Source organism: Brassica oleracea, chromosome C7, assembly GCF_000695525.1.
Source record: "Brassica oleracea var. oleracea cultivar TO1000 chromosome C7, BOL, whole genome shotgun sequence".
NCBI lineage: Eukaryota > Viridiplantae > Streptophyta > Magnoliopsida > Brassicales > Brassicaceae > Brassica > Brassica oleracea.
Window position 1 is genome coordinate 46,152,918 of NC_027754.1, and position 15,359 is coordinate 46,168,276.

A 15,359-nucleotide genomic window follows, 5' to 3' on the forward strand; every position below is an offset into this window, starting at 1 on the left:
ACAACAGTTTCAGACAGGTTTATATCTATTTGGTTGGCCATGTTGCTTGTGCAGACATAATGATCCCAACAATAACTCCAAACAACCCGAGAGCGCTTCCGAAGATCTCAATCACAAGAATCTTCACAAAGAGTGTCGAGTTCTGAGCATCTGACAATGCGCAGCTGCTTCCAATGATTCCTACACATAACCTGCACCAGAGAAAAACGTGACCATCTTCGACAATGGAATAATCCAAAAAAGCAACAAAACTTGAGCAAAAGAAAGCTGTATTACGACGTCGTTCTGTGTCTTCGTTAGTTTGGGCCGAGTAAGAATACTTATTTTGGGCCGAGTTCGTTTATCAATCCGAATTATTTTGAACAGGTTAATGAATATGTGAAAAGATCACCATCAACACCAATCTTATAATAAAATTATCTATGTAACAAGACAAGATCCATTATTTGAGACATTATCTATATCAAGCAATAAACGAATGAGAGAGAAAAAAAATCAATTTCGTGACAAACCTATAAAATGCTAATCACCTCAAACATGAACAACTGAACCAGCGAGGCCTTCTGCACTTGAGAGTTAATGTTGGTGGGCCTAAGATCAAGGTTACCCTACTTTCAAAGATGAATTTAAGTTTACAATTCCACACAGATAAAGACAAAATCAAAAAAGTGAAAAAAACAGTTGGCCTCGTTTACTGATTTATATAAGGTTAATTTTGTCATTAAAAGCATAAGTAAGCTATTGCTTTACAACTCGATCAAGGTGTTTTGGGAATTTAGAACTTAATAAAGCTACCTTCTTCGTAATTTATCTTCCACTCAAAACAACTCTGACATGGAAACTACTTCTGTTCAATTATTACTTTTTTTTTTTAAGAGGCAGCTAAAATTATAATGACAACACGTTTTCTCCAATAATTAAATAAATAATAATTTGACAAAAAAACTTGTTTCTGGACATTTCATCTGCATCTATATCCGAGATAATCTGTCTTTTTTAATTCCCAAGTAAAAAAAAAGTTTTGTCTTTTTTTCTTTAATCTTTTGCTTTTCCATTAACTACAGTAATAAATTAATTGTACCTCCCTAGTTGCTATAACCAGAGCTGAGCTACATGTCTTTTTAACAGAGATGCTTGCGGTCTTTCTATTGAATGAGCTTTCTCTCTCTCAAACTTGAAGTATCACTTTAACTCTCTGTCTCCTTCTTTCTTTCAATCCTCTGTTTTGGCTTGTTTCAAGTGCTAATCTTGTCATTCTCTAGAGAGTATTAGTTGGGGAGGTGAAAAGGGCAAAGAAAAAAATCATTGATTATTGTTTCTGCTGTGCAATAATTTTCTGAGAGGGGATGTGAAGCTCTTATCATTAATCTGACATTCTCAACAACTGTTTGTGGGGTTAGTTTTGTTTGAAGAACAACAGATATGTCTCAGACCAACTGGGAAGCTGATAAAATGTGAGTTTTTTTTTCTTCTCACTTAGATTCTGCTGCTTGCTACTGAAAGACGTTACCTTTAGGTTCTGGGTGTTTTTTGCTTGGTTGTTTCTAGGGTTTGGATTATATAATGCATTGTTTCTTTTTTTTTTCTATCTCCAGCTACAGTTTGATTCTAGGGTTTGTGTTCCTCCACACTTGTTTGGAAGCTCATTGCTTATACTTGATCTGGATTCTTTCAACTTGTCTCCTTGTATTGCCATTAGGGGGTTTTTGTGTTACTTTGAAGATTTGGTAGTTTCCATTCTCACTCTTTGGAGAGTTGCCTTGGTTGAATTTTTCAGACATTTATAATGCCTACCTTGTTGTGTTATACATTCTTATGTTGTCAGTGTTGTTTAAATTTCTACTCTAAATATTGTTTTGGGATGTAACAGGTTGGATGTGTATATCTACGATTATCTGGTGAAAAGAGATTTAAAAGCTACAGCTCAGGCTTTCCAAGCTGAAGGCAAAGTGTCATCGGATCCAGTCGGTAAATACATGACAAATCTTCTTGAGTTTTTTCTTGCAACGATTCTAAGAAAAGTCCTTTGTTCTACATTTTCCCCCCTAATGAACTTTACATTCTTCTTGCATTGTTTTCTATAGCTATTGACGCACCTGGTGGATTTCTCTTTGAGTGGTGGTCTGTCTTCTGGGATATATTTATTGCTAGGACCAATGAGAAGCATTCTGAGGTTGCAGCCTCTTACATTGAGGTATCTTTCTTTGTTTACCTACACTGCCAGTGAGAAGATTTAGAAGTTGTATGTATAAACTTGAGTTTTTTATCCAATTAGTAAGTTTTGTTTTAGTTAAGTTTATTAGATTTAGAATTATTCTGTGTGATTTTTTTTACAGACACAGATGATTAAAGCGCGAGAACAGCAAATGCAGCAATCTCAACACCCACAGGTCTCACAGCAGCAACAACAACAACAGCAGCAGCAAATACAGATGCAACAACTCTTGTTGCAACGTGCCCAACAACAACAGCAACAGCAGCAACAACATCAACATCAACAGCAAAACCAACCACCTTCTCAACAGCAGCAGCAGCAGCCAGCTCCTCAACACCAGCAGCAGCCAACACCACAGCAGCAGCAGCCACAGAGGAGAGATGGGTCTCTCAATGCAAATGGCTCAGCAAATGGACTTGTTGGTAATAATGGCGACCCGGTTATTAGGCAAAATCCTGGGTCTGGGAGTGCCTTAGCTAATAATAAGGCATACGAGGAGAGGGTCAAAATGCCTACTCAGAGAGAGTCTTTAGACGAGGCTGCTATGAAGGTAAGCTTAGGCCAGGCATGTGTTTTAAGTCCAATCTCTTATTTATTATAGCTCATTAGTTTTTTTCCCTTGGCTACAGCGGTTTGGGGACAATGCTGGGCAACTGTTGGATCCTAATCATGCATCGCTGTTGAAATCTTCTGGAGCTTCTGGACAACATGCAGGGTACTGTTCTCATACTAGTGCTTCATTGTTTCCTTTTATATTGTCTTCTAACTCGCCTAGTATAAAATGAATATTGCAACGAAAAGTCATTCAATACCTCTCTTGTGCTAATGTCAGGCAAGTGTTACATGGTGCAAGTGGTGGTATGTCTCCACAGGTTCAAGGTCGAAACCAGCAACTTCCTGGATCTGCAGTGGTATGCAATATTGAATCTATCATCTATGTTCTGTCTAGTCCCTTGTGAAACTTTACTGATAGCTAATACTTGATTGGCTTATTTGTGTTTAGGATATAAAAAGTGAGATCAATCCTGTGCTCACTCCCAGAACCGCTGTTCCAGAAGGGTCCTTGATTGGAATCCCTGGTAGGTTTTGGTTAAGCGTGTCAAATGTAGTAAAACTATTTTCAGCTCGCAAGAACTTGATTATGATCTTGTTTCCTGTTTCAGGCTCAAATCAAGGCAGCAACCTTACACTTAAAGGTTGGCCACTCACTGTAAGCTCTCTATCCATACTCTTTTTTTTTCCTGGCTGGTCACTCTCTTTTGTTGACTGCAACTTTCTTTCCTGATGTAGGGGTTTGATCAGCTTCGTTCTGGTCTTCTTCAACAGCAAAAACCGTTTATGCAGTCTCCGCAGTCATTTCACCAGCTCAACATGTTGACTCCGCAGCATCAGCAACAGCTCATGATGACTCAACAGAATCTAAACTCACAATCCGTCAATGAAGAGAACAGGAGACTAAAAATGCTACTGAACAACAGGAGCATGAGCCTTGGAAAAGATGGCCTTGGGAGTTCAGTCGGGGATGTGTTGCCTAATGTTGGGTCGTCTTTACAACCTGGCGGTCCTCTTTTGCCTCGTGGAGACACTGATATGCTACTAAAGGTTTGCATTGTCTCCTCTTTACAAATCTCTAGTGAGTGACTTAAAAATAAAACGCTGGACCGTTGCGTTACTAACTGCTTATGGTTTGTAGTTAAAGATGGCTTTGTTACATCAGCAGCAACAGCAGGGTGGTGTAAATCTACCACAGCCGCAGACACTTAATCAGCAGGCCCTATCAAACCAGCAATCACAGAGCTCAAATCACAACATTCATCAACAAGATAAGTTGGGAGGGGTTGGTAGTATTACAATGGATGGTAGCATGTCAAATTCTTTTAGAGGAAGTGAACAGGTCTGTAATCAAATTCATGTATCTTGTCCTGTCTGGTGAGTCTGAGGTTGATTCCTAATATGTTCTGCGTTCAAATGAAGGTACTGAAGAATCAGAGTGGGAGGAAAAGAAAGCAACCAGTTTCGTCTTCTGGACCAGCCAATAGTACAGGAACGGCTAACACTACTGGACCATCGCCAAGCTCAGCACCTTCTACACCTTCAACTCATACTCCTGGAGATGTGATGCCTAATCTGCCTCATAGTGGTGGTTCATCCAAACCAATGATTATGTTTGGCTCTGATGGAGCTGGAACTCTTACATCTCCATCAAATCAGTTGGTGTGTTTCTTTAACCTCTCAGGAGTGCACATTTGTAAAAAAAAAAATGATTTAGTAGCATTAATTTTTTGACTATTTTACAGGCTGATATGGATCGGTTTGTAGAAGATGGGTCACTTGACGACAACGTTGAGTCTTTTTTATCCCATGAGGATGGTGATCAAAGGGATGCCGTTGGACGGTGTATGGATGTTAGTAAAGGTGTGTGTTTAATCCTCACTCGTTACTAGTTACCAATAACGCTGTCAACTTTTAACTACAATGTTGCCTTGCCTCTGCACCAGGTTTCACGTTTACTGAAGTGAATTCAGTACGTGCGAGCACAAGCAAAATCACCTCTTGCCACTTCTCATCGGATGGAAAAATGCTTGCTAGTGCCGGACACGACAAGAAGGTAACCCATAAATCATCATTCACTTAGATCTTGCGGTGTTCTGAAACTTAAGAGCTTCTTCTTGACTTGGTCTATTTTGCAGGCTGTTATATGGTACACAGACACTATGAAGCCAAAGACCACCCTTGAGGAGCACACAGCTATGATAACAGATGTTCGTTTTAGCCCGAGCCTGCCTCGCCTTGCAACTTCTTCGTTTGACAAAACTGTCAGGGTTTGGGATGCTGATAATGTAAGTTGAAGCCTGATGAGTTCACTATACATTTTTTTTAAATCTCTGCTTGTGTATGTTGGTTTATTCCAATTATTTTGAATCTGCTTTGCAGAAAGGCTACTCCCTTCGTAATTTCATTGGACATTCTTCTATGGTGACGTCACTTGACTTCCATCCCAACAAGGATGATCTCATATGTTCATGTGACAATGATGGCGAAATAAGGTACTGGAGCATCAACAATGGTAGTTGCACAAGAGTGTACAAGGTAGATCTTCTTGTCTCTTCAAATCCTATAGTGCACCATTATAAAGTTGATTTCATTTAGGTTCACTTTTGTTTGTTTTCTTTTCACAGGGTGGTAGCACTCAGATGAGGTTCCAACCACGTGTTGGAAAGTATCTCGCAGCTTCATCATCAAATGTTGTATCAGTACTTGACGTTGAGACACAAGCTTGTCGACACTCTTTACAGGTTTAGTGTTCAACCTTTTCTTATTTAATAGTATGACATAGTGCTTGTTTGATATGATATTATATACTAACTACCAAGAGAAAAACACTTTATACTAAATCCTCTTTACAGGGCCATGCTAATCCGATAAACTCTGTTTGCTGGGATCCTTCTGGTGACTTCTTGGCAACGGTTAGTGAAGATATGGTGAAAGTTTGGACGCTGGGGACAGGTAGTGAAGGAGAATGTGTTCATGAGCTAAGCTGCAATGGCAACAAATTTTCGTCTTGTGTTTTCCATCCGACTTACCCTTCACTACTCGTAATTGGTTGTTACCAGGTAAATTTGATGTCATTTTGGCCCGGATAATCAGTCTGGTTCTGTTCTGCTAAACTTAGTGAAATTTGTATGTTGCAGTCTTTAGAACTATGGAACATGTCAGAGAACAAGACGATGGCGTTGCCTGCTCACGAAGGGCTAATTGCATCATTGGCTGTTTCTACTGCAACTGGATTGGTTGCATCAGCTAGTCACGACAAGCTAGTGAAGCTGTGGAAGTGAAAATCAACGGGGGGAAAGGCCAAGCTTCGTTTATGTTTAGGTATTATTCTTCTCAGCGGGGGTTCTTTTAACTTTTGTAGTTCTTTCTCGGCCAATCATCTTCGATCTCAGGATAGTTTTTATCAGATGGTTAGACAGTGTTGTATGATACTGACGCAATTGGGATCTTGTCAAAACTGTTGTTGTAATCTTAGTTTTTAACCTCTTATACTGTGGCTCACCTTAATTTACATGACCCTCTTCTGTTTGGTTCGGTTCACTTCTTACTGTATTAGCATGGGCTGGAATAGGATAATATAAAGTGACACTGATACCTCTCTGAGACACAGCTAACCAGACTCCTTTAAGGTCATTAGCTTTGCCTTTACTAAGAGCTCACATAGTCAATAAAAAAGTAACTTGCTTAGCAATAACAACATCACAGCTTGATGCATAATGTTTCTTTAAATGGTTCTAAAAGAAGCAAAGGATCGAAGTCATGTCTCTAATAGTACGACCCAACCACATTCCTTTCAAGGCAAAGTCTCATATGAATAAAAAAAAAAAAAGAGGGAAACACAAGTTCATATATCAAAACGGGTGGGTGGGTTGTTTGGGTGATTGATATCACCTCACTGGCTGTTGATTGTAGTGACTCTTCTCTTTCTTCTTCTTTGCGGCAGCCAGCTTCGCCTTCCTAGCAGCTGCTTCCTGTGCAGCAACTTTTGCAGCAGCATCCGTCTCTTTGCTTGATTTCTTCTTCTTCACTGATGCAATCTTCTTCAGCCGTTCTTTGATATCCATGGAAGAAGAAGCCTCCTCGTTCTCCTGCTCACCAGAATCACCTGCAGCAGCATCTGCATTGCTCTTTACTTCATCCTGAGATGATTCTTTTACTTCCTTCTGTTTATCCTTCTTTTTCTTCTTCTTTGAGGCCTTTGATTCTCCCGTTGTGCTCTCCTTCTTCTCTCCATCTCCATTGACTTCTTTCTTTTCTTGCTTATCTGTTGCGTATTAGCAGAAGAGACTTTTATCAGTATTATCAAATGATTTTCTCAGCAAGGAATAAGAAGCCAGTGAGCAGAATAGTGTGATACCTTGACCATTGCTATCCTTGGGTGCAACTCCAAAATCTGCCAACAAAGCATCAAACTCAGCTTGTTCCTTCTGTTTCCTCTCTTTCTTGGAAAGCTGCCTCTCTGCCTCCTTAGGTGGTGCAGGAACTTCAGGAGCCTTTTTCACCTCAGGCTCTGCTTCTGGATGAACCTGTGTCTCATGCTCTTCCTCCAAATCATCATCATCATCACCTTCATCAAGAACATCTTCTTCACTTTCACTTTCCTGCGAGAACAGGCACATCTCGATGAACATTACAGACAACCAGCGCTCAAACTTATACTGCCTAGAGAAAATTCCTCTAGGACAATAAAACAACTACAAAACATAAAAAAAAAATGCGATATTTTTATCCATCCATCCGTCAATTCGAAAGGGAAATCAAAAGCAAAACAGAAAGCTAGAACCTTTGAATGGTGGAGTGATCAACGAGGGTAGTTTCAAGCAGTATCACTCGAAGCATGTGAAATCTAAAGAGGTTTGAACACAAGCTATAACCACTAAATGCTCAAGTACTCAAGTTTCAAGCAGTATCACTCGAAGCATGTGAAGTCTAAAGACGTTGAACACAAGCTAGAACCATTGAACGCTCAAGTCCTCAAGTTTCAAGCAGTATCACTCAAAAGCATGTGAAATCTAAAGACAGTGGAGACACCAGAAACGAACATACACACATGAAAGGTTTAGACTTTTCTAACCTCAACGTGAACCTCTTTTGCATCGGAAGCACTCCACAAGGGCTGAGGAGGAGGAGGAGCAGTGGTAGCGAAATAGTCATCATCTTCATCGTCACTATCAATATCAGCCCAAGCCTTAGCCTTTAGAGGAGTAGGCGCCCAGAAGACCTGTGGCTCAGGCTCCTTAATGACGGAGGAGCCTTTGCCCTTATCGGACTTCTTCTTCTTCCTCCGAGTATCCAAAGCGGCGAACAAGTTCGTGTTTTGAATCGGTCTCATCGATCCTTCGTCTCTCCTGTTTCCTCCACCGACCATCTCCTCTTCTTCTTCTTCTTCTTCTCTCTCGAACAATCACGATTCAGATGAGACGAAAGTGTGTTCCTTTACGAAACCCAGTAACGGAAATTTGCGAATTCAGCTGGATGATTCGATCGATTGTGGAACGTTAGAAGATTGATCGAGAAAGTAGAAATGAGGAGGAAGAGATGAAGCGACGGATCTTTATTATGTTGTTATTATTAAAAGAATGTTATGGGTTACTAAAATCTGGACCGTTTGATTAGTAACGCGCCGAGATCTGACGGTATAAATCCAATTTTTTATTTAGTAGCTAAACTTTATATTATAGTTCAACCTCAGTTTTTGTTTCTTCTGGTTCAGTAAATATTTTCAACCTCAGAGATTTCGTCAGGAGTGTCTTATGTGGAAAAAAGGTACAGTGCTGAGATCAATGACAAGATCTCATGGACAACATTGGTATTGGTATGCTAATTTCCTTTCTTAGTTCATTCATTACACTAAGATAAAATGCTTCATGTCAAAAACTTGGCCAAGTCCAATGTTCAGGCTGTCATAGAAGATTATAGGGAAAGCAAGAAAGCTAGTGCAAATTTCTTGGGATCTAGAAGCTTAAACTTTGTGGATAAACCTGAAACTGAAAGAGCTATTAGTGCTGGTGCACTACAAGAAAATCAGTAACTTCTGATGGCCGTGTCCGTTGGAAAACGGTCGGAAATAGACCTTCCGATGAATAGTACAGTCAGATCTATATGGTCAAAAATTTCTTATTGGTCGGAAACGATTACAAATTTCTGACTGATAACTGATGAATTTTAACGGTACGGATACGTGGGAGGGGTGGAAATGAATCTCTCAAGTTTTATTTTGATGACAAGAGACCTGCACAACGACATGTTTGCTCATAACCCAAACTCTAGAGGTTTAAACAAAGAGCCCTATAAGGTTTGAGATTGTTGATGACAGGTTTGGAGACGATGGAAGTGTTAAAGAGATATGATGCGCGTAGAGAGTCAAGGGGGAGCTCCAAATCACTTGACCTCTCAACTAACAAGGACACTTCAAGGTTTCCTATTGTACGCCGTGTCAGTGAACTCTTAGGCCAAAATGCTCCTCATATCTCTCTTAACTTGAAACCTACATTCGCATCGTAAGTTTATTTGAAAAAATGGAATGAGATATTAACATTAAAGATTTGACTCATAAGCATCAATGCGTCAAGATGAAACACAGAGGTTTCCATCATCAACCACTTCCCTTTAATACTATATTAAGCTCTCCTTCTGCTATTGGTCCTTGATCAAATGTTTAATTAACCTCGGAGGGTTTACTTGTATGTTATGACCATCCAAAAGATTATAAGTTTATCTAATTTTATCGATGGAACTTGTTCCAGTGCTCATAGATTTTAGACGACAAAACAAACATTTCCAGGAAACAACAGTTTATAATTTATTTTTCTTTATAATTGTCATCTTTTGAATTAATTCAACACTTCAAAAAAGAAGAAGGAAGGCCATAATATGAAAGATAACAAAAATAAAACAGTGTTATTGATTTAGTTAGAAAATATATAAATGATCATTCTCTCGAAGAACATCAAGCTGTTCAACATGTGCTCCATCTACCATCACAATCGTGCTTCCCCGTTTCCCCAACTTCTTCTCTGCATCCACCAATCACCATATATATTGATACAGTATATAACTTACATTCCAGAACTGATATAGAATCGATATACGTATATATAATACCAAAAATATAAAGATGAATAACATATGAGTAGTGAAAGACTGAAACTGACCAGCTAAGTCGAACAGAAGTGGAAGAGAATCAGGCAAAATGATAAGTCTACCACTGGAATCACCATTCTTGTTGTTACCTTGATTAGGAGGATGCCCATGAATTATCACTCTCTTGGGAACTCCCTCTCTTTTTGGCTCTTGTTCTGCATTTAAATTTTCATTTTTGTTTATTTTTTAAAAAATATATAGAATAAATAATAGATCTAAACATATAATTTTAAAAAAAAAAACTATTTTCCAATCTACATAGAATTGTCTTCTTACTATTTTCATTTTCATCTTTCGAGAACGTAACCATCTCCTCATTGTAACTTTGTTGTGATTCTCCTGTCTGGACCATTTCCTTCCACAAAATAATATGGATTTAACTCAAAACCAGTTGGTAATGCAAACTATGCATTTTATATATGTGCATAAGAAAACGTACCTGAGCATCTGCATTGGCTAATAAATCTCTAAGAAAAGGGATTTCTTTCTTCAATTCATCATTTAGTTCCTTGAGATACTGAAACAGAAGAAAAAAACATTACTAAAATGTTATAATATAATTATATAAGCAATAGTTGTTGATGTATTTTAAATTCAGTAATCTATAACTAAAAAGTTTGATGAATTTACAGCCATGAAATTGGTGATGATCATTTTGGCGTCGTCAACATCAGATTGAACCATTTCTTTGAACTTATGATGACTGATTCGAATAACTTGTGAAAGTCTCCTTGTCCTCACAGTGAAAGGCTGAGGAATGTTGAAGACAACTCCAATCTCTCCTACCATATCCCCTGGACCTAACTTAGCCAATACCTTCACCACCGTATATGTATAAATCAACTCTTAGATCTCTTGTTCAATCTTTGAGTCTAATTAAATGTGTTTTTTTTTTATTTAACTAGGTGTAGATTAGTACATTACCTGTTCACTTGCCCCCTTGGATCTAATTATTTCCTGTGATTTCAGTTTAATTTTTATCAACTGAAGTCTAATAATATATATTGAGTATGTAGAGAACATACCACTCCTCCAGATACAATTATGTAGAAATCCGTTGGAATCTCATTCTGCAATATTATCTCCATTTTAGGCGGAAAATACTCTGCTTTTATATGAGAAACCTACAACAACAATGAACAACTAATTAGTTAATTAATTAATATCTTCTTTAACAAGAAACAAAAATAAATGGAATTGTTGATGGATTACTAGCTGGATGATGAGACCATCAGGGAATCCTTTAAAAAGATAAGCATTCTCGATCACGGAGCGGAATAGATGTTCGTTAATGCTTGATCTTATGGCCTTAGGTAAGTCTTGGAGAACCTCTTCTTGCTTTAACTCTGCAGTCTTGAACTTGAGCTGCATATGCGCAAGCATCTGCTCCCTCATCATATCCGGTAACTTATTCTTATTTGTATACCGCAGTATATGATTGATGGCACTCCTCTGTCCAACAAGAAGGTTAGTACTTGTTAAGTTGTAACAGTTTGGTTGTTTTAACGGAAAGAAATGAATAACTAAAGAGAAACTACCATGGTGAATGTACGTAGAGCGCTATGGACAACAAGATTGGTCATGTTACCAATGATATAAGCAGCAAGACCAATGTTAAAAAGCATGTAGAACATGTTGAATGTCTTCTCACGGGTATTAACTGCATGCAAATCGCCATATCCCACGGTGGTGAGTGTGACAATGGACCAGTACATTGAGTATGTGTAGCCTAGCCATATGCTTCTTTCCTTGAAATCCTCAACTTGTGATCCTATCCATGTATCTACAGGCCTTGGATAATGGTAGGCTATCCAGAATAAAATGCAACCCGCCGTGTGTAGCCAAAATATCGTTACCTAGTATTTAAATTATTTTATAAAGAGGACTTACATCTACCAAGTTATATAACAGATCACACATGTCTTGAAGAACTTACGCAAAGAAGTTTAATGACTCTGACCACGAAGTAGTTGAAAAGTGTGTCTTTCTCTAGTCTATAACGAGAAAGAGAGATACACTTAGGAATTTGATCAGGTCTATATACTATAGTGCAGTTTATGTCAAAAGCATATACATATATGGATACACAATTCCCCACATGTTTAATTATGGAAGGCTTTCAACTGACGTGACATGGAATAAAAATGATGTGGAAAAATTATTCTATTAATTCTATTGTTTTACCATTTAACATATATGTATATATAAACATTCTTAAACATTTTCTACAATTTTGATTAAAATTGAATGGAATAATGGATAGTTCATTTTTAACATACGCATTCATTTTATTTCATCTATTTTTATTTTCTAATTTCACTTCGTGGTTACCAGCCTCTTATATCATGCAGATAGAAGAAACCTTTTAAAGAGTTCAGCTACACGACGGAGACGCCAGAGGCGGAGCAAGTTAAGGAAGCCGAAAGCTTGGCCTCGTCCGATATTTCCGGTAATCGCTTTATAAATGAACTGAATCGGTAACGTTGATAAGACGTCCATCACAAAGGCCACGCTCTTCAAGTACCTGATAATTGTTTCACATGCATGTTATATACTTTCTCATTAAATATTTTATTATATTACTGAATGGTGTAACTGTTACCGTCTGGCGATGAGCTTGTGGTCGTCGACGATGAGGTAAGTAGAAGTATCCAAGTAGGCAACGAAAAAAGTGAGGACGATATCGACGGCGAAGAAAAAGTCAACGACGAGATCAATGGTCGGAATAGCTCCATCAGCAGCTTTCTCGAAAGCTAACTCGAAGAGAGATGCCCATGCCGAATAACCCACCAAAATCACCAAAAGCAATTCCCACAACCTGCCACTTTTATATAAATATTACTCTATTTTGTTATTAGGGTTTTCTGCAAAAAAACCCTCAATGTGGTTTTTTTTTGCAAATTAATCCGCGAATTCAAAAACCCATGGGTCAACCCTCCAAGTGCCAGTCAAACCGCAATATAACCCTCGGCCATATTTATGTGTATTTGACTGTGTATAATTTTAACATTTTTTCAATACTAGGTCGTTTTGGCGCTAATTTTTTAATGAAAAAAATTTGTTGAACTCGTGGTTTAAAATTTGAACCTTAAATACCATGTGCATGCTATATAACCATCTCGGCCAACAAATATATTTGTTTACTTAACAAACGCAATTATATAGATTTCTAAAACGAAATGACCTTGTTTTTCTCGGACATGGGAGCTTGCGTAAATGCACAATGAAGGTGGAGTTCAACAAATTTTTTTCATTAAAAAATTAGCGCCAAAACGACCTAGTATTGAAAAAATGTTAAAATTATACACAGTCAAATACACATAAATATGGCCGAGGGTTATATTGCGGTTTGACTGGCACTTGGAGGGTTGACCTGTGGGTTTTTGAGTTCGCGGATTAATTTGAAAAAAAAACCACATTGAGGGGTTTTTTTGCAGAAAACCCTTGTAATTATTATGACATGATTATTAATTTTGGAAGTGATTTAAATATCAGTACACCTGACACATTCGTAGAAGTTATGCGGATTGCTTCGTTATCAAAAATTCGAAATTGACATATAGGTGTGGTGGTATATCTTTTAAAATTAAATCAGGAAAACCCGTTCTTTTATAGATGAGTTTATTCAAAAGAAAAATGAATATCAGAGTTATAAGCTATATAAATGAAGATCTAAAGATTGTAGATTACTAATTTACATAATCAATATACAATTTCTAGTTTAATCGTATTTTTCTCTAAGTGTTTTGTCTTTTTATGTTTGATTCATATTTGTTTACAACATAAGGTCTCATCATTTCGTATACATAATTAGTGTTAGTGAAAGAATATTGCAAGGGATAACCTGTAACGACGATCATAAGGAAGAACGATGAAAGATTTGGAAGAAGGGTTATTATCGTTTTCGATGACTGTCCCAAACGCAGGCAAGAGACTGCTTGAAACGGACGTTATGTTCCCCACATCTTTGCTCGACCTTCTTCTGAACAGTAAAGATAACGGTGATCTCTCTTCCGACGTCCCTAACGCCGTGGAAGACCTACCTCTTCTCAATAACAACGGTACCGGCGATCTCGCCTCTGAAGTCGTCATGGACATTCTTTCTCTCCTTCTTCTTATCCCTCTTTCACGCTTGGTTTTGCCTCTCACTCTATCTTATCATTTATATTATTGTTTCCTTTGTTACTTTTTAGATTATACAACTTTACAAGAAGGTGGTGAGCGAGTTGCGTTGACTTTATATACTTTTGTTTTACCTAATAATGTGTGGGAACATAACTTTTGTAACCAGTTAATATTGCTAAACCTAAAACACTACAACATTACCATTTAATGAATTAAGAGTTGATTGATCGCTGCTATGTTAGCATTATGGAAAACTCTCAAAAGATTTTGTAACATTTTTTGCTTAATTTTCTAAATTATTACATGTATATTCTCATGTAGTCATGTGTGTATCTAATGCGAAAAACGGTGTAACGATATAATCGAGGTCTACATTCTACAATACAGCTAGAGAGGATAATGTTTTCGTACGAAAAATTAGTATTTAAAGTTTTGAGATTCTCAAAGTCAAATCTTGACGTAGTTTTTTGCTTTATTAGAACGATGTCATCTGACAAAAATAGTAATGTTGAAAACAATGCCAACAATAGTAAATATATACTATTAAAATAAGATGCACTATGTATTTTTTAAGTACATAATGTTTTTTAGCTTTTTGTCACATTAATCGTGAGTAAACAGGTCTGAATTACATGACCGAGCCACTTATCACGTTGACAAGTGAAGTTTCAATAAATGAAAGTGTTAACTGTGACTGTAACTCGAAAGACTTAGACCATGATTAACCCGGGATTCTTAGAGTAGGGTTCTTATCGGAAATTAAGAAACAGTTTCTTAACTTCCGCTAAGAATCTCATCCTAAGAACTCCGGGTTAATCATGCTTTTAGAGAGGTTATGTTGTGTGTTCATCGCCGGGTGAGAACAAAAGCAACATTCAAATGGTATCAATGTGTCAGGCGTATGAATAGATGCGGCTAATGGCTAGAAGCGAACGTGAAGATTGTTTCTCCATATTGCATAAAATATCTTAGTGTACAAATAATTTAGTTGCATAAATAATATATGAAAAAATAAATAGGCAAAAATTAACTATGCCAAATTTAACCCGACTTGTTGAGTGTTACTATTGCTAAACCTAAAGCATTACAACACTACCATCTAATCAAAAGTTGATTGATCGCTGCTATGTTAGCATTATATATGGAAGCTCTTAGATTTTGTAACGTTTCTAAAATTTCACCTCTATTCACGTCTCATATGTATGTTTAATGCGACAAGGGGTGTAATGATATAATCGATGTCTACAATACAGCTAGAGGATAATGTTCTTTTTAGTACATAATGTATTTTAAGTAGGGTTGAGCATTTTATCCGTTAAAT

The 15,359-nt window shown here is 37.5% G+C and overlaps 3 protein-coding genes across 5 annotated transcripts; 1 reads left to right on the forward strand and 2 right to left on the reverse strand.

The window, feature by feature from the left end:
* The first annotated feature begins 1,108 nt into the window (after positions 1 to 1,108).
* Positions 1,109 to 6,259, forward strand: LOC106306223 (transcriptional corepressor LEUNIG). Of its 2 annotated transcripts, XM_013742763.1 has the most exons (18): positions 1,109 to 1,454; positions 1,871 to 1,968; positions 2,085 to 2,194; positions 2,337 to 2,765; positions 2,845 to 2,930; positions 3,048 to 3,126; positions 3,219 to 3,294; positions 3,379 to 3,425; positions 3,506 to 3,817; positions 3,909 to 4,109; positions 4,190 to 4,429; positions 4,513 to 4,630; positions 4,714 to 4,823; positions 4,906 to 5,055; positions 5,150 to 5,305; positions 5,395 to 5,511; positions 5,623 to 5,829; positions 5,908 to 6,259. In XM_013742763.1, the coding sequence occupies exons 1-18, from the start codon at positions 1,423 to 1,425 to the stop codon at positions 6,049 to 6,051; spliced, it is 2,712 nt and encodes a 903-aa protein (XP_013598217.1). In that variant the 5' UTR covers positions 1,109 to 1,422; the 3' UTR covers positions 6,052 to 6,259. The 2 variants fall into 2 exon arrangements, with proteins under 2 accessions (XP_013598217.1, XP_013598216.1); XM_013742762.1 differs by having other exon boundaries at positions 3,219 to 3,425.
* A 172-nt stretch (positions 6,260 to 6,431) lies between these two features.
* LOC106306224 (nucleolin-like) lies at positions 6,432 to 8,300 on the reverse strand. Its single transcript, XM_013742764.1, has 3 exons — positions 7,845 to 8,300; positions 7,128 to 7,371; positions 6,432 to 7,034 (listed from the first exon to the last, which is right to left on the reverse strand). The coding sequence occupies exons 1-3, from the start codon at positions 8,136 to 8,138 to the stop codon at positions 6,658 to 6,660; spliced, it is 915 nt and encodes a 304-aa protein (XP_013598218.1). The 5' UTR covers positions 8,139 to 8,300; the 3' UTR covers positions 6,432 to 6,657.
* Positions 8,301 to 9,617: 1,317 nt separating this feature from the next.
* On the reverse strand, positions 9,618 to 14,061 carry LOC106304499 (potassium channel KAT3-like). Of its 2 annotated transcripts, none has more exons than XM_013740905.1 (13): positions 13,758 to 14,061; positions 12,516 to 12,731; positions 12,276 to 12,437; positions 11,850 to 11,907; positions 11,452 to 11,769; positions 11,126 to 11,365; positions 10,939 to 11,037; positions 10,838 to 10,870; positions 10,544 to 10,729; positions 10,353 to 10,430; positions 10,190 to 10,256; positions 9,925 to 10,068; positions 9,618 to 9,786 (listed from the first exon to the last, which is right to left on the reverse strand). In XM_013740905.1, the coding sequence occupies exons 1-13, from the start codon at positions 14,009 to 14,011 to the stop codon at positions 9,683 to 9,685; spliced, it is 1,959 nt and encodes a 652-aa protein (XP_013596359.1). In that variant the 5' UTR covers positions 14,012 to 14,061; the 3' UTR covers positions 9,618 to 9,682. The 2 variants fall into 2 exon arrangements, with proteins under 2 accessions (XP_013596359.1, XP_013596358.1); XM_013740904.1 differs by having other exon boundaries at positions 10,190 to 10,268.
* Between the last annotated feature and the right edge of the window lie 1,298 nt (positions 14,062 to 15,359).